Genomic DNA, 20,000 nt, shown 5'->3' with positions numbered 1-20,000 from the left:
AATAATAATAATAATAATAATAATAATAATAATAATAATAACAGCGTGTTCCAGGTGAATTAATTCTTTAATATTTCTAACAACAGCCATTTGCAAAATCCAAAACCGGGCAATCATGGTCGAGGGAAATATGGAAGAAACCCAAATAAACAAACAATTAAGAAAACGAACGAATAGAAACTTAGACCAGATTACAATAAAATCAAAACGGATATAAAACTGAAGCAAAAAAAAATTAATTGATTGTGAACAGCAATGATTTTTCTATGTTTATCTCACTTTCAATATTTCCCTTTCTTTTAAATTCCTTTGCCATAATTCTGGAATGGGAGCGTAAAATTCAGGAAAAAGACCAAGCGCTGGGACCTATGATGAGGTCATTCAGCACTGAAAGGGAAATTGAGAGTAAGGTTTGAAAGGTGTAACAGAAGGGAAACCTCGCAGTTGCACTATGAAACAACTGTCAGGAGAGGGTTGAGGAAACTAATATCGAGGAAGAGAATATGAACGAGGGTACAGTAAAAGAAATGAAAGGGGTTGCAGCTAGAGGCCGAAGGAACTTTCCAAAGAATGTTAAGTAATGCCTACAGTGCACCGCTTGAGATGCACTTATGACACTACCGTCCCCCTCGCCCCCGCGCCCCGGCCCCTAACGGTGGCCCTATGTTTAGAAGACGTCTAGATTCTCATTCAACCCCTTTCGTTCATTTCCAGTTTCCTACTTGTAATTTCATCTACTTTTCTTTCCCTTTCCTACAGTCTAATCATCTCCTCCTACATTCTTCCTTCATCCTCCAATCAATTATTCATCTTTGCAGCCTTCATCATCTCCTTAAACACGGCACGATTATAGGGTCATCTAATTGCCCTCAATTTGCTGGTCACGAGTGACCGTGACACGGAGATATGACCCCCCTAATTCCAGGGGACCCGTGACAAACTGGGCAGCCAGTGTCCCTCTGGGAATAATTAGAGCCTCTAAAGTGGTCTGGTATCACGCATTTGTTTAGAAATACCTCGGGATAATTGCTGGGTTCCGGCGGCTAAATTTCGTCCATTAGTTTCTTTTCATTACCTTACTTCAGAAGGTAAGTTTTTAATTTTTGTTTTAATGTTTCTGGTCTTGATGTGTTCCAGCGTGAAGTTGAATAAACATCTTGGAAGGGAATGAGGTCCGATGTTTATAACAGTTTAGGATTTTGTCGACTTTTTGAGTTTTTTCTTAATGTTTAAATTTGCAAATTGGAAACGTAAAATTAACATGTGATTTTAACAATAAATAAATGGCCTAGTGCGTAAATTAAAGACATGTTTTCAATATTTCCCTAAAAATAAAATACAAAATTCGAATGTACGATGTAGAAATGTAAAATTGAATGTTTTCACTCTTTCCCATTCATAATTATAGATAAATTCGAGGCATTAAGAATATGATGTCTCATTTGCATAAACACGAAGACTAAGCTTCGAAATAAACGTGTATATTACGTAAGAATGGGATTTAAAAAAAAGTTCTATATTCATGTTCTACACATTTTAATTTTGCCACAAAGACGGACTGAGAATGCTGGTGACTAGTATGAGCTGAACTATGGGCAAGGAAAATATGTATTGAAACAATATTACCTGGAAAAGGACCAGAAATAATATCCAAATGTTTTGCATACATCTAAGCATATATTTTGAACCGTAAATTTATCGTAAGCTTGAATCATAGCTCAACTTTCTGTGACTCTGAATCACACGGTTTCCTGATCTAACGTTTGTGAACTTCGTGGTAAGATATAAAGACTTTTAGAACAGTCATACGAAGTCTTGATAATGGCATTTTCCATTCCAATAATATAAACTGTAAGACATAATATTTTTAGAGCAATAACTGAAGTCTTTTGAATGGCATCTTCCATTCCAATAATATAAATTTTAAGACATAGGATTTTTAGAGCAATAACTGAAGTCTTTTGAATGGCATCTTCCATTCCAATATTATAATCTTTAAGGCACCCTATAAGGTTTTTAGAACAGTAATTTGAAGTCATTTGAATGACATCTTCCATACCAATAATATACACTTGAAGATATAAGCTCTCTAGAGCAGTAATTTGAAGTCATTTGAATGACATTTTCCATTCCAATAATATAAACTTTAAGACATATTTTTAGAACAGCAATCTGAAATCTCCTGAATGACATTTTCCTTTCCAAAATCATAATTATTACGATAAAAATATAAATATAGATACTGTATAAATGTGCTTTTCAGCAAATATTCTGGCAGAACACTAGCTATCGAAGAAGTGTTTAAAACTCGACAACAAAGAAACAAAACTTACTGAAAAAAATGAGGAAGACTCTCACAATACAAACACGAACTTAAACAGAAGACACATTTAACACTTACCATGTTGGGAGGGCAGACCTCCGCCTTAGGAGGTGGTGGGCTCGTATCCGCATCAGAACCAGAGCCTCCGCACTTACTAGGCAACAGACAGGTACCAGAGAAGACACAGAACACCTTCAGACGAGACGTGCAGTGCATGGAAGAAAAAAGAGGGAAAGAGTGCAACACACTTATGAGCATGGTAGAAAACATGAAAACGTCAGACAGTTTATATGTTTACAATATTCAAGAAAAAATATCTGTTGTAACTTCATTTCCTTAAGGGAAATTATCGTATGCTTTAATGTGTCTCATGTTGAATAAATAAACACCATAACAAAAAAATATCTTGACAGACTAACTAATAATATCTAGATGAGCATCACAATAACAAGTGAAGCATGCTCTCAAGGAACACGATCTATTTTTCATGAATGAACGTATATTTTACTATAAAAAAAAGTCATGAATGAACGTAAATTGTACTATCAAAAACAGGACTCTGGGACCACCACTCACTTTTCCATCTGGGCATATATTGACAGGCTGATTGGACTGACTGTCTGTGCCGCATTCCCCAGCTGGTCTACAGGAACCAGTCGCTGTACAAAAGACCTTTTTTCGTTTTCCGGAGAAAATTAGTTTCCATTAGAATCTTTTTTCCAGTGAATTCGAAGGCGGTTTTAACAGCATTATCACCAGAAATTAGAACAAAAAGTGTTGAAGAGATATGTTTCGGTAAGTCTTCAGCTGAGTTTGGGGTTATTTTTTTTATAGACAATGTTATTAAATTGTACAAAAATGATAACGTGTCGTTTTCAAAACTCTACGGTAAAATCTACCCGTATTTCATTCACTGTAGCTTATTTCTTAATAGACCATATTAATTGTTATTGAATTACTGTATATGCAGTATATAAAAAATGATAACCGATCTATGTTAAAACTCTACGGTAAAATCTACCCGTGTTTCATTTACTATAGCTTATTTCTTAGGAAAGTTATACAGTAACTGATCGCAGTTATGACATTGAAAAACCTCTACGGTAAAATGTACTCATATTTCATTGACTAGCCACAGTAATAAATAAATAATTACTATTAAAATCGTCATGATATTTCCTTCTTTCTTTAAATGATCACTAGATATCTCATCGCCTAGATGATCTACCGTACATCATTCAATCAAATTAAAAGCGAGTGCCTCACAGATTTAACAGGTAAAAACTCTTTAAATTTCTTCATTTATACGTTTTTGACATCATTGAACTTTATACTTTTTTAAAATTTCTTTTTGTATTAAGCATAAAGCTGTGTCTCTACTGACTGAAATGGGTGAAGTTATATTTCGATTAGGGCAGACTTGATTTTGATCAATAAAACATGCAAAGGAAGCATAAAACGTCGAATTTTTTTTAGAGCAATGCAAACATATTGCTGAAGATTATTTCATTGCAGTCACTTTATGAACTGAATCTATTCATACTGTGAATACACTAATATATAACAATACAACAATCATATTTATTTGCTGCAGTCAGAAACAGAATAATACTCATATTTATTTGTTAAAAATAAATATGAATATTATTCTATTCGTGACTGTAACAAATGAATATGATTTGTTTATTGTTATATATTGTTGCATTCACAGTATAAATAGATTCAGTGCGTGACTTGATTGCAACGAAAACATCTTCATCAGTATATTTGTATTACTGTATCAAAAAATGAATGTTTTGTAATCTCTTCGCCTGTTTTTTCCGAAATTCAGAATATTCTAAATGAAATATAACTTCACTCATTTCAGGCAATAAACAGCTTATGCTTTACACAAAATGATATTTTAAGAAATACTAAGTTTAGTGTTGTCAAAAACGTAGAAATGAAGAAACTTAAGGGGTTTTTACTTCTTAATTCTGTAAGAAATGCGTTTTTAACATGACTGTTTGATTCAAGTTAGGTCATTATGGCCAAGACAAATACTTTTGTTAAAATAACTTGATCAAGTTTATCATCAACTTCGCAAAATAAATAATAAGTGGTAATTCAACACACCTCTCCTTGAGAACAAGAAATGAGTGGCGACTTCTGTTCCCTGGCCTCTGTACAGTCGCCAGGATACACACAGGTTTCGGTTGCTAAACAGAGGATCTATAACCAGAAGGAAAAATAATAATCTATAGATAATTTTTAAACGGAAGAAAATGGAAGGGGTTTCCCACCATTCTCTTCTCAAGGTGAGTTTATAATCTGGTTTTATATGGGTAAGTTTACTATTTATTTTCTGGTCTTTAGACATACATGCAGAAAAATTTTAGTGGAGTTTTTATTCGATAAAGGGATTAGAGTTTTACTGTATCCTGTATTTATGGAACAAAGAAAAATAATGACTGTATTATAAACGAAAATACTGAAATCCAATTGTAGTATAGAAGCGACAATTCCTCATTGACAGCTGATGAATAATATAAAATAGTTAACCACAGCTCAAAATCCTCCCTTTTTTTCTTTTATCTTACAAACATTCCGAAGGCGTACCTTTCCATCAGTACACATAGGCAGGAGGTCATTTCTCGGCTCGGACTGGTCACTCTCACAGACGCCACCAACTGAACATTCTCCAGTTTTAAGGCAGAAAGACTTCCCGGGCGGACACCTGGGTACCCCAGAAACTGGAGGGTCCTCCTCGGGGCTCCCACACATGTCCAGAGGCGTGCACTGGTCTCTTTCCATGCAGAACAGCTGCCCAGGTGGGCAGATGCGTATCTGCGTGGATTCCGTAGACTCAGAGTCACCTTCGCAGGTGTTCTTGGGCACACACATCCCTCTCGACAGACAGAATTCCTCGTAGGGATGGCATCTCTGCTCCGAAGGGCCCGAGGATTCTGGTGAACCGCACAAACCCTCTGGCAGGCACTTGTCCCTCAGCAGGCAGAAGATCTGGCCGGGGCGGCACCTCGCAGCATTGCCTGGGAGCCCTGGGAGGGAGTTGTCGAGACATTTGCCCTTTGGGACGCATTGCCCCGAGGCCAGACAGAATTCTTCCCCGTAGGAGCAAACCTGTCTGGAAGACGAGCCTGAACTGGCATCCCCAACTTGGCAGAGGCCCTTTTTTACACAAGTGCCCTGTGCCAAGCAGAATTCTTGCCATGGACGGCACGAGGGCTGTATTGGTGTGGATGGAGATGGCCCTGGCGTCCCGCATGAATTTTTGGCTACGCACTTTCCTTGTTCCATACAGAATTCCTATGGAGAAAAGTAAATGACTCTTGTAGTGAACATCTCTCTCCATTTTAACAGTGTTAAGGAAGCTCGTCTGTGGTGACGCTGACGTCTTTCTCAATATCTCGATAGATCTGACAAGGCATCATGGGATTTACCTACGAAATGATATTTCACGAGTGCAAGCGGGAATTGACGCATCAGGGGTGTTGCCAAACATAATTATAATAATCTATTTAGGTTTGTCAAGGAATCAATATCCAATTTTCCCAAAGGTAATGGCAACTTTGAGACGTAACAAAGAGTCCTCACTTCAAAGCGTTCTCTATAGAATTAATATCTACTTAGAAAACTAATATCTCATGAAGCCTTTCAAACAAAACATGTCTAATAATTTATCGAAGCTAAATATCCCGATGAATACAATAAGAGATCTACATCTCACCATATTTACCACAAACTAGGAATCTCGAGGGATTAACCAATAATATACTTATCAAGACAGACGCTCCTTTACCTTGGAATTTGAAATATACGAAAGCAGTAATGTCGGTTCAGATTCACCGAAGAAATCCGGAATGAGATTTAGCAACGTCACGAAAGTCAACATAGAGGTGATAAACTAGATTTTTGCCAATAAAAAAAAAATTCATCGAATCAAAAACGAATGAAAATAAAAAGCCTGAACCCTTCGAACGTCCTGGAGTTAAGCACAAATTTTCACTGACATCAGTGACCGATACTGAGAACTTTTGTGCTGTTTCCTTAGCACGCATGCGTAGGTCTTACAGACTTCGAAAGTCAGCTGATTTTATTAAATAGATACGAGAGTTTATAACCAAGTCAAGTGCCTTTCCTAAGGTACCACTGTCCAAAAAAGCCAGAATTCTAAAATGAACTTAAAACACGGAGACGTCTCAAGACAGAAGCAGAGACAGACAGACAGGCAGAGAGAAAAACATACAGTGTAAATTATCTGATAATTGATGAAGGGGGGATATATATATATACACATATATATATATATATATATATATATATATATATATATATATATATATATATATATATATATATATATATATATATAGACAGACAGACAGACAGATAGATAGACAGATTAGACAAATAGATATCTAACAGACTCCCTATAGAGGCTAAATCTACTTACGTAGTCATACATCACCATTTACGATTTATTTATTCACCTACATGGTTCTTCCCTTAGAGAGGTGGCGCCGAAAGAAGATACCATTTCACTGAGTAATCTCTGCTCTTTCTCGTTTATTCTATTCCCAACCTAAATCACCCATCATTATCATCCCCAAATACAGTGCGTATCAACCAATCCTTCATAATCCATGATGAGAATGCTAATAGTTTGGCTACTCAGAAAGTGGTGAGGGAATTTAAGAGTTTGAAGAATGGAAAGACACCCGGGGCTTATGAATTCCAAATGGAATGCAGCAGTATCGTGGTGATAGTGTAACTAAGTGGCTGACCAGGGTTTTTAAGGTATGCCCTAAGGAGGGAAAGGTTCCGATGGAACAGGCGAGATAGACTACTGTTCCAAATGTGAATGTAAAAGTGATATGGGCAATTATTGCAATCGGAGGAGCATAACATTAAGGAAGTTGTATGTTAGTATTTTGACTGAAAAGCAAGAGAGGTGACATGAGTACTGATAAGGGAAGAACACTGCGCGTTCAGGCAAGGAAGCTGGTGTGTGGTCAAAGTATTTGTTATTAAACAGATATGTGAGAAGTCTGCAATTAAAATAAAAATGCTTTACGTGGCTTACGTGAACCTTAAAATCCTCATGGCAGGATCAATAGAGAGGTGGTGATGCAGAATTGTTGTGTAAAGCGATTAAGAGTTTTTTTTCTTTTAAGGGCTTGATGAAGCGTAAGTGAAAATGCACAGGCGAAAGTGGCTGGTTTGGTGTTAAAGTGGGCCTGAGACAATGGTGAGTCACGTCTCTGTGGCTGTTCAATAAGTTTATGTGTGGAGTGATTCCAGAAGACAGAGAAAGGGAAGGAGTATGGAATGGCAGATATGTACATATGATTCACAGCATTAGTGATAGTGAAGAGAAGCTACATAGACCAGTATAAGAGTATGTATGTATTGACAGGATAGGAGAAGCAAAAGTAGGGTGCTTGTGAAAGACTTGGTAGAGACATGAATTGTCTGTGGAAGCCAAGGTACTAATGTATTAAGAGCTTATTAAGCCAACTCTCCTTTATGGTAATGAAGTTTGGATGTTGAATGTGAATGAGAGGTAAGAGAAAAAAATGGTGAAGCTGTTGAAATGAACTGTATCTGTAGAATGTGAGGTTACATTATTATTATTATTATTATTATTATTATTATTATTATTATTATTATTATTATTATTATTATTATTATTCAGAAAATGAACCCTATTCATATGGAACAAGCCCACCACAAGGGCCACTGGCTAGAAATTCAAGCTTCCAAAGAATAATAACGTGTTGATTTGAAAGCGGTAACAGAAGGTAACAGGAAGTACAGAAGGAAGAATTTGAAAGAGGTAACAGAAGATAACAGGAAATACAGACAGAAGATAATATTTATTATAAAAGAAAAAATCAATTGAGAATTGTATGAAGAACTGAGAGAACGAGAAACGTGGAAATACGTAGAAGTGGTAAAAAGATTAATATAAGTGAATAAATGGATCTGAGAATTTCGATATGATATGGTCATGTGGAGAGAATAGGAAAGAGAAAATGTAGGATAGGTTATATGAAAAAGATATATGAAAGGAAGCACTTAACAGGAACCACAAGAATGCACACAAGACATTGGGAATGGTGCAATGTGTGTAATGGGGTTTCAACGTACTGTTGATGAGTGTTTTGTGTAGGTGTATAAAGTAATTCTGCTGTGGAAGTTTTACTGTCGAAAAATTTATTCAGTATTTAGCAGATGAATTATGAGTAAGGCAGTAGTCGTTTTGTTGTCTTTTCTTTGGGCCAACCTATGTCAAGGGGGAACGCTGAATAATATATATATATATATATATATATATATATATATATATATATATATATATATATATATGAAATTTTTATCACACCGTGATTTATATACAATCATGAAGCTACAAATGTAATAATATCGAAATTCACGCTACCTCAGTATATCTCCGTTGGAGAATTGTCCCCGAAGGGGAATTTATATAAGTGATAAATGAATTGGAATCCAGTTGACGTAAACCATTGAGCCATCAAGATGGCTCAATGGTTTACGTCAACTGGAGTCGCTGAATAGGCTTTCGTCGCGGGTTCGTGTCCCCACGATTCCAATTCATTTATCACTTATATAAATTCCCTTCGGCGACAATTCTCCAACGGAGATATACCGAGGTAGCATGAATTTCGATATTTAAGCGACATTTGTAGCTTCATGAATATATATATATATATATATATATATATATATATATATATATATATATATATATAAATTGTTACTAAATGTCCTGTAATATATATTCGCGCTACCTCGGAAATGATATATTTTCATATATGTTACCCGAGGTAGAGAAACTGGATATTACAGGACATTTGTAGATTAATATATATATATACATATAAATACATGTATACTGTATATATATATGTATGTATAAATACACATATTACATACATACATAGATACCTGTCAGTTAAACTAAACAGCTCAATTCGTGTCCATAAAACACGCATATTTGCCCACCGTCAGAAGAGACACAAACAACGGCACCGCGGCAAGAATGTGGATGGTTATATTCGCTCATTTTTCAAGGACGTTTCTAATTCCACGTCAAAAGGGAGCTAAATTACGCCCTTTAGTAAGCGTTACGAACCTTCACGACAAGGAAAATTATTACCCTGGAGTATTCTGTCCAGGTGTCATTTCGCTAGGAGGTGTCTTTGTTAAAGTTGCGAAGCGAGGAATTATGGTGACGTAATTGCACAGAGTGTCCAGTACAGCGTGTACATCGTCTGAATACGTATACTTGCATAATACCGGCCCTAAAGATTTAGAGTATACAGTGTCTCCAATACAGCGTGCACTTCGTATGAATATGTATACTTGCATAATAATGGCCCTAAATACTTGGAGTATATATAGTATTCAGTATAGAGGCACATCGTCTGAGTATGCATAACTTGCATAATAATGGCTCTAGACTTTATGCAGAGACAAACGAATGTCCAATTCTATGTATACACATGTATACACATTCATGATGACGCATGCATATACATACAAATAATATTTACACTTGAAGTCAATAAAACTATGTCAAACTAAATCTCTTTTACGAGACGGGAGACAAAACGGAACCTCCAGTGTCTCTTTCTAATGAGACCACAGAGAAGGGCAAAATATACTAAAAAAAAACCGGGGCCAATGCATAAACGAACGAAAGCTATAGGTACAGAAAAGTCTTTTAAAATATAATTTAGAATATTATCAAATATCTTGCGTTTTTATCTGTTTATTTACTTACTTGCCAAATTATTTTTCTTTTCTAATAACTGGTCTGTTCTTTCTGTATTTCCTATTACCTTCTGTTACTTCTTTCTAATAAACGCCATATTCTTTGGAAGTTTGAATTTCAAGTCGATGGCCCCTTTTGTGGGCTTGCTCCATATGAGTAGGGGTCATCTTCCGAATAATAATAATAATAATAATAATAATAATAATAATAATAACAAAATTACCTATTGCCTTCTGTTACTTCTTTCAAACCAACACCATATTCTTTGGAAGCTCGAACTTCAAGTAATGGCCCCTTTTGTGGGCTTGTTTCATATGAGTAGGGTTCATCTTCTGAATAATAATAATAATAATAATAATAATAATAATAATAATAATAATAATAATAAAATAATAATAGGCAAGATTCCAAGATCCGTGAAGAGGAATCTGGAAAAACTAGATGCCGAAGTAGCTCCAGGGCTAATGCAGAAAAGTGTGCTACTAGAAACAACGCACATAGAGAGAAAAATGATGGACTCCTAAGGAGGCAGGATGCAACCCGGAACCCAACACTACAAAAACCACCCAGTCGAATAGGATGACAGGATGACTGTGATAGCAAAAAAATAAATAATAATAATAATAATAATAATAATAATAATAATAATAATAATAATAATAATAATAATAATAATAATACTAATAATAATAATAATAATAATAATAATTTTGCAGAGGGAATACATTTCTCGGGAGCAAACTGTCTCAACGTTGGTGTCTAATCTTAGCACTATAAATATAGCAGGAAATATACTTCCAGGAACTTTATTAAATATTTATCATTTTATTCTTAAAACGCACAGTGACGGTTTTCTCGGTGGCCCCTTTGGTGGGCTTGTTCCATATGAATGGGTTTCATCTACTGAATAATAATAATAATAATAATAATAATAATAATAATAATAATAATAATAATAATAATAATAATAATAATAATAATAATAATAATAATAACAATTAAAGAAAAACATTGATTTCATCATGACCTAACAAAGCACAACTCACACCAGGCTCGAACGAGTCTAATCTGTTATGATCAGTTATTAACGATGCCTGTGAAAACTAAGGTAATGTACGTGTCAGAAAAAGGTTTAAAGGCCTGAAATGATAATATACATATTATGTATTTGTCTCATTCTTTATACGCTCACTTAAATAATTTTTTTTCTTTATTCCTCTAATTTACCCAACTATAATTTCTACTTCTAATCTTTATGCATCTGCTCCTTCCTACAAAAATATTCCCATGTTAGCGACATTCATTTCAAGTAAGAAACAAACAAAAAATGCGCCGGAGTTTCTTCGGCGCAATCGAGTTTTCTGTTCGGCGTATAATGCTTTATGAAACTCTCAGCCACGGCCCATGAAACTCTCAGCCGCGGAACATGAAACTTTCAGCCACTATTCGGTGCAATCGAGTTTTCAGTACAGCGCATAATGCTGTACGCAACTCTCAGCCACGGCCCATAAACTTTCAGCTGCGGTCCATGAAACATTCAGCCACGGCCCGGTGGTGGTCTGTGTTGTTAGCACCTACAGCGGTGCCAGACTCTCGATCATGGCTAACTTTAACCTTAAATGAAATAAAAAACTACTCAGGCTAGAGGGCTGCAATTTGGTGTTTGATGATTGGAGGGTGGATGATCAACATACCAATTTGCAGCCCTCTAGCCTCAGCAGTTTTTAAGATCTGAGGGCGGAGAGAAAAAGTGCGGACGCACAGACAAATAACCATCTCAACAGTTTTCTTTTACAGAAAACTAAAATTTAATAATGACGAATAACTGACGTAAAAACGAGATACTTTTCTGGTCTTCGTTATGCAGTACACGCATTTTCGTGCCTCGGGAACGAGCCAAATCTTGGTTCGTCATCGGCTCACGAATACATGACTCGTTAGCGTCGTATTTCAATACAGTGCAATTGCAAAATGTGCATTGTTATGATGATGGTGAGGGCGACGATGGGGGACGGTAATGGCGTTATCGGAATCATGAAATATGATGTCATTATCCCGTAAATTACAGCTTGACAGCTCAAGGCCAAAGTGTCCGTGTCTCCTTTGATTCCATAAATTTCCTGGTACATGTTCATGCCATAAATTTCCCAGTACATATTTCATAAATTTCCTAGACATGTTTATTCCACAAATTTCCTAGTACATCCTTATTCCATAAATTTCCTAGTACATGTTTATTACATAAATTTACTAGTGCATCTTTATTCCATAAATTTCCTAAGACATTTATTCCATAGATTCCCTAGTGCATGTTTATACCATAATTTTTCCAGTAAAGGTTTATTCAGTAAATTTCCTAGTGCATGCTTGTAACATATTTTTTTAGTTTATTTAGTCCATTTATCTGTTTAATAATTTATTTTATATAATTTATTTATCCGATAATTATATTATTGAATAATGTATTGAATTTATTTAATAATTTGTCATATAACAATTTATTGAATTTGTTAAATAATCTATGTAATTTATTCAATAACCTATTTGATTTATTTATAAGAGTATTTAGTTTTTTTAATGATGTATTCAAGTTAATTTAATAATTTATTTAATTTATCTAATGTTTTAATCAGTTTATTTCATAATGTACTCAAGCTTTTTAATTACTTTAATAATACATTTAATAATTTACTTAATTTGCTCATTAATTTAAATTTAATAATTTATTTAATCTATTCAGAACTGTATGTAATTTAATAACTTACTTAAATATTAATTTAAAAATGAAATGATCCAGTGACACATCCTTTATAATATAACTGGAAAACCTTTTGTAAGAGAGATTTTCACCTATAGGACACATATATCAGAAACAGCCTATTCACAGACACTCGTAAGGCTTCAGTAACTGTAAACGAATGCTGCTTTCAATAGCAGAAGTCGAACACGCACGGGGATATTCGAAACGAACGAAAAACTTAAAAAAAAAGACAATAAAATAAAAAGAAAAGGAATTCGTTAGTGGCGTCTGTAATCAGTCATTATGGATTTTGGTAGAGGCGTGACGTCACTACAGGAGTGATACAAGTGCCATGTTATTGACACTGTGGAGCGCATGCGCTGACGATCTGCATAATGAGCAGCTACCTAAGGTACCACGCCAGGATAGGAAAAAAAAAATTATTGCTTTTATACGTGATCATACGCACACGCCATAATTTTATTACATAACTATTCCTCTTCCTTATTCCTTAAGAATAGAATGTAGAATTTAGGCTCAGAGCCAAGCGCTGGGACTTATGATGAGGTCATTCAGCGGGAAAAAGGGAAATTGATTTTAACAAAGTTTGAAAGATGCATCAGGAGGAAAACCTCGCAGTTGCACTATGAAAAAACTGAGGAAAACAAGATGGAAGAAAGAGAATATGAACGCAGGCACAGCAAAAGGAATGAAAGGGGTTGCAATAGGGGCCGGTGGGACGCTGCAAAGAGCCTTAAGTAATGCCTACAGTGCACCACGCGAGGTGCACTGAGGGCAATACCCCACTACGGGCCATTCCTCCTTAGACCCTCACAGCAAAAGTTATATAAATGCGAACCAAGGTCACTCGTACCGTAGGTCACATTGAAAAGAGGTTACTATTGATCATGGAATCCTTTTTTTTTATTGGTTACAGAAGGACCATAAATACCACAGGGCAATCGCTTTGTTGGCATGGCAAAAACTATACAGATACTACAGGGGGAGTTACGCCCACCCAACCCCAAACGACAATAATGCTATCGCTTTAACGGAAGCGTGTCTGTGCGCGCGCGAGCGAGCGTTTAACGGCTTTCCTTGAGTCTCCAAAGGATTACTTTTATTGCTAACCTCTGAACTAACGTCGTAAGTGTTTTCCTTCTTCTTAACTTGCCTGGTTTGGCGGAGTTATTACCCAAACCAAACTATAGAAATTGGCAGAATTATTATAAAAATAATAATTTCAATATTATCATTCTTATTTATTATTATTATTTGGCTAGTACAAAAGTAAATAAACTGCTATTATGCAAAACAAAAAAAATTTCCAGAATTATAATCGAGATAATAAGCACTTTATTATTATTATTATTATTATTATTATTATTATTATTATTATTATTATTATTATTATTATTATTATTATTATTACTTAGCAAGAGACACCCACTAAAAAAGTGAATAACCGGCTATTACACAAAACCAAACTATTAAAATTTGCAGAATTATAATAAAGACAATATTTTATCCTGAATATTATTATTATTATTATTATTATTATTATTATTATTATTATTATTATTATTATTATTATTATTATTATTATTAGTAAGATACACTCAGTACAAAGGTGATTAACCTGCTATCATGAACACATTTACTTTTATTTCCAAACAACGATGATTTATAACATGTCAGTTATAATGGTTCTGCAGCTATAATGACCGTTAAAGAGGCATTCAGTTCCTACATCATTATACGTATCTATAATGACAACAGATTACTGAACGTCGCCTTCGCGGACTTAGTAATGACATTATACTCAGTTTATGTTACTCAGGCAACGTAAAAATAGACACGAATTTCGCAAATAGCGAACCATTCATAATTTTAGAAAGTATTGTAAATCTCTCGCTATCGCCAGTGGCGTATTTCGATGTAAATAGGTGTTATTAGTGTTAAATCACGGTAGAATTCATTGCTTCGGGAATGTAGCCTTCATTCTTCAGAAGCAAACCAGGGGTGCGTTCATAAAGTGTTAAGTTTGCTTACGTAAGAGCTATTTTCCGCTTGTGACCCTTCATTCTTTTGAGGCAAAATTGGGGTGCGTTCATTAAGTATTAAGTTTGCTTACGTAAAAGATCTTTCTGCTTGCGAACCTTCATTCTTCAGAAGCAAGGCCAGGGTGCGTTCATTCAGTGCCAAGATGGCTTGCATAAGAGCTTTTTTCCGCCTGCGACCCTTCGTTCTTTAGAAGCAGGCCCGGGGCTCGTTCATTAAGTGTCAAGTTTGCTTACGTAAGAGCTTTCTTCACATCTAGTTTCATCGATACGTGCAAAACTTATCGTATTTCCGTTTAGGAATGCTGACAGGGACGACTGAGTGGAGAGTTTTCGATATATATATATATATATATATATATATATATATATATATATATATATATATATATATATATATATATATATATAAATATATATATATATATATATATATATATATATATATATATATATATATATATATATATATATTATATATATACATACATATATATATAATTTTATATATATATATGTATTATACTGTACAGTATATATACATATATATTGTGTATATATATACATATACATATACATCTGTAGAGCAAATGTATTATAGAAACTCATATTTCGTTGCTTGTATAATCGTCAACATAAATACCAGTATTTGCAGCTATGCAAAATTGAAAGATAAAAAAAATACATATTAGAAAATTCGGTTCCTGAATCAAAAAGTGATTACAAAACCCGAATGAAATACGTAACGGGCACCATAATGCTGGCTGTAATTTGGTCGTCATTACCTCCGGGGTCGCTGACCCCCGCTGACCTCTGCTATATTCGCCAGCCTTTAGGACCAAGGTCATCTATCCAATTCCTCCCCCCAACCCCCAACCCCCACAATTCCAAGGTCTCCTTGGAAAAAAGCAGCTCTTTGATGAGGCAATCGTCTACATCAGTGATTTGGCAAATACTTCGGCAGTGCATGAGTAATGAGCATTCAGGTCAACATTATGATTATATATTATAAGTAATAAAGACCTTTAAATCTTGCTGGTGTACTTACAACACAATATCAAGCCTACACTTGTACTCAGAACACAATATCAAGCCTACACTTGCACTTACAACACAATATCAAGCATACACTTTTACTTACAACACAATATCAAGCCTACATTTGTACTCAGAACACAATATCAAGCCTACATTTGTACTCGGAACACAATATCAAGCCTACGTTTGTACTCAGAACACAATATCAAGCCTACATCTGTACTCGGAACACAATATCAAGCCTGCATTTGTACTCCGAACACAATATCAAGCCTACAATTGTACTCAAACACAATATCAAGCCTACACTTGTACTTACAACACAATATCAAGCCTACACTTGTAATGAGAGCACAATATCAAGCCTACACTTATACTTACATGACAATATCAAGCCTACACTTCTACTTACAACACAATATCAAGCCTATATTTGTATTCAGAACACAATATCAAGCCTACGTTTGTACTCAGAACACAATATCAAGCCTACACTTGCATTTACAACACAATATCAATCCTACACTTGCGCTTACTACACAATGGCCGAGAACACATTAGATTTTCGTTATGCAAACTCTCATAAAACAGAAACAGAACTGAATACAATGCGGAACTACAACAGAAGTTTACGTAAGCAGGCAAAAACGCTTCTAAGGTATTTATGCCCCGTGAAAGTACACGCAAATAAGTCAAAGGAGGCATTGTTGTAGCAACGGCATACTATTCATGGGGAGTAATTGCCTTGATTGTGGGACTTCCACAAGGAGAGAGAGAGAATTCCATATTGCTTCTGTTGAAATAATCTTTCCTCGATATCCAGTCGCGAGAAAAATAAATAGAAGACATTGTTTGGTGGGAATCAATTCAAAATCACGCTGGCAATAAAAACAACATTTTCTTTTCCACAAAGGGAATCGAACCCCGGACCCTAAAACGACAGGTAAGGCTCTGCCAACTGACCGGCAAATGATTATATATATATATATATATATATATATATATATATATATATATATATATATATATATATATATATATATATATATATATATATATATATATATATATATATATATATATATATATATATATATATATATATATATATATATACGTATATATATGCATTGGTTTTCACAAGATTTACATATATATACACCTTGATATACACACAAGCACACACATATATACATATATATTTATGTATCCGGTTTTCACAAGCTTAATGGAATAAGGTTGCAAGACCCATTCCCTTTTCCACCGTTTTCAACGGGGTGGCCCCTAGTGCCACCCCATTCATTTGAGGATTTGATGTTAAAATAAAATAAATAAATAAAAAATAAATAAAGTAATATAAACGAGTTTACATTTGACACACTGGAGCACAGGAACATTGTACTACCAAAGCCAGGTTGAATAGACGAGTGAGAAGACATAGTAAGATATTCAATAACATTCAGACCAAAACAAAACCCTGGCATCCTTAAAAAGCCTGACATCCATAAAAAGTCTGACATCCATAAAAAGTCTGATCCAGAAAAAGCCTGACATCCAGAAAAAGTCTGACAACCAGAAAAAGCCTGGCATCCATAAAAAGCCTGACATCCAGAAAAAGTCTGACATCCAGAAAAAGTCTGACATCCATAAAAAGCCTGTCATCCATAAAAAGCCTGGCATCCATAAAAAGCCTGACATCCATAAAGAGCCTGGCATACATAATGAGCCTGGCTTCCATAAGGAGCCTGTCATCCATGAAGAGCCTGACACCATAAAAATCTGACATCCAGAAAATCCTGAAACCCATAAAACAAGTCTGACATTCATAAAGAGCCTGTTATCCTAAAAAAATCTGACTCCTAAAAAAACCTGACTTCTATAAAAAGCCTGGCATCCATACAAAGCCTTACATCCATAAAAGCCTGACATCCATAAAAAGCCTGACATCCATAAAAAGTCTGACATCCTTAAAAAGTCTGACATCCTTAAAAAGTCTGACATCTAAAAAAAGTTTGACATCCACAAAAAGCCTGATATCCAAAAGAAGCCTGAAACCCATAAAAAAATCTGACTTCCATAAAAAGCCTGACATCCGTAAAATGCCTTACATCCTTAAAAAGCCTGATATCCATTAAAAGCCTGACATCCAGAAAAAAGTCTGACATCCATAAAAAGCCTGACATCCAGAAAAAGACTGGCTCCCATAAAAAGCCTGGCTTCCATAAAAAGCCTGACATCCAGAAAAAGCCTGACATCCAGAAAAAGCCTGTCCTCCAGAAAAAACCTGACATCCGTAAGAGCAAATGTGAGTAAAATGGATCAGTGCGTCTATATGAATAAGTTCCCCCATTTGAAAACTTTATTAATCAGTTATCAGACTGAAGAAGAAGCTGATTTAGTAAATAATACTTTACACTTAATACTTTACACATAGTGACGAACACAGGAAGAAACGACGAAACAAACTTATAAACTTAAAATAATGAATAAGGAAAACTGAAATGGAAATTATTAGTAATAATAATTAACTTAATTTCAACCAAGAAAAAAATAAGTTCACTGCGATGAATTTGGAAGCACGTAAGAGAGGTGGGGGAGACGTTGGAGGACACTGGAAGGAGGAGGAGGAGGAGGAGGAGGAGGAGGAGGAGGAGGAGGAGGAGGAGGAGGAGGAGGAGGAGGAGGAGGAGGAGGAGGAGGAGGGGAGGAGGAGGAGGAGGAGGAGGAGGAGGAGGAGGAGGAGGAGGAGGAGGAGGAGGAGGAGGAGGAGGAGGAGGAGGAAGGGCGGCTGTTAGGAGACTAGAACAGGAGGGGGGAGGGAGTGGCAGTGAAGAATGCTTTGGGAACATAGTATGAATCATAATCCTGGATGAAGAATAGATTATTGTCTATTACTCACCTCACGCCTTCCTTAAATTTTGGTTTATTCCAGATCAGTGTTGACTGGACACTATCTAGTTGGTGCACTGTTTAAATCTATATACGTGATATATATATATATATATATATATATATATATATATATATATATATATGTATGTATGTATGTATGTATGTATGTATGTATGTATGTGTGTATATATATATATATATATATATATATATATATATATATACACATATATATATATGTGTATATATATATATATATATATATATATATATATATATATATATATATAAATTTTTGTGTTGGTGTTCACGACTACCTATTCATTTAATCTGCTTTCTCAGAATTTCTAAAAAGCTTTCCCCCAAAATATATTTCCGCCACATTTTGTTTGTTTCCTTCGTGTTGTTCTCCCTCCGCTTAATGAGTTATTTTAGGAAGCCAATCAAGACCTTGGTTGCCAAATTGCAATACACTGCAATTTAGTTGCATCGAGCAATGCACTGCAATTTGGTTGCAATCGATGCATCTTACGTCAAAACATCACCAAGGAAGGTAGGAGCTCTGTTTATTTTTGAAAGGTGGGGCGTGTTTATCGTCCATTATCATAATGATTATAATAACAATTATAATGATGGGAAGTAACGAAAATAATTTCAACTTGGTGCCTAAGTTACTAGGGAACGTCGCCTCATATTATTTTTAATTTTTATATCTTTACTTTTCTGATTTTTCATTCCGTTTCTTTGCTATAATATCCTCCCCACCTCCGTCCCCAAAAACTCTCTTGGTACTTTTAATGTACCAAGCTTTCAAAACAAATTATCTGATATAAATATTTATATTTTTAATCTGCCGAATTTTTACTGCGTTACTTTGCTATAAGATGCCCACTGGTTTAAATGAATCAGGATTTTTAAAAAATTTCTGATATAAAATTTCATATCCCTAATTTTCCTAAATTTCATACCGTCCCTTTCTTGAAAGATGTCTATTAGTTTTAAAGAATTATGCTTTCAAAAAAATTATCTTATATAAATTTTTACACTTTTAATTTAACGAATTTTTATTCCGTTACTTTGCTGTACGATTGCTCACTACTTTCAATGAATCATGCTTTCAATAAAATATCTGATGTAAATTTTTATATC

General features: G+C 34.9%; 1 protein-coding gene across 1 annotated transcript in view; it reads right to left on the bottom strand.

Moving 5' to 3' along the window:
• LOC136841137 (uncharacterized) overlaps window positions 1–20,000 on the bottom strand; it is a 128,104-nt gene that overhangs the window by 75,572 nt on the left and 32,532 nt on the right. The window contains exons 5-8 of the mRNA XM_067108182.1: window positions 4,922–5,629; window positions 4,439–4,534; window positions 2,900–2,995; window positions 2,402–2,515 (exon numbers count right to left, since the gene is read on the bottom strand). Of these exons, the coding sequence (XP_066964283.1) occupies window positions 2,402–2,515; window positions 2,900–2,995; window positions 4,439–4,534; window positions 4,922–5,629 (1,014 nt within the window). The remainder of the gene's footprint in view (window positions 1–2,401; window positions 2,516–2,899; window positions 2,996–4,438; window positions 4,535–4,921; window positions 5,630–20,000) is intronic.

Source organism: Macrobrachium rosenbergii, chromosome 8 (genome assembly GCF_040412425.1).
Source record: "Macrobrachium rosenbergii isolate ZJJX-2024 chromosome 8, ASM4041242v1, whole genome shotgun sequence".
In the NCBI taxonomy this organism is placed as follows: domain Eukaryota; kingdom Metazoa; phylum Arthropoda; class Malacostraca; order Decapoda; family Palaemonidae; genus Macrobrachium; species Macrobrachium rosenbergii.
The sequence above is the reverse complement of the archived record's forward strand: the minus strand, read 5'-3'. Positions and strand labels throughout refer to the sequence as shown.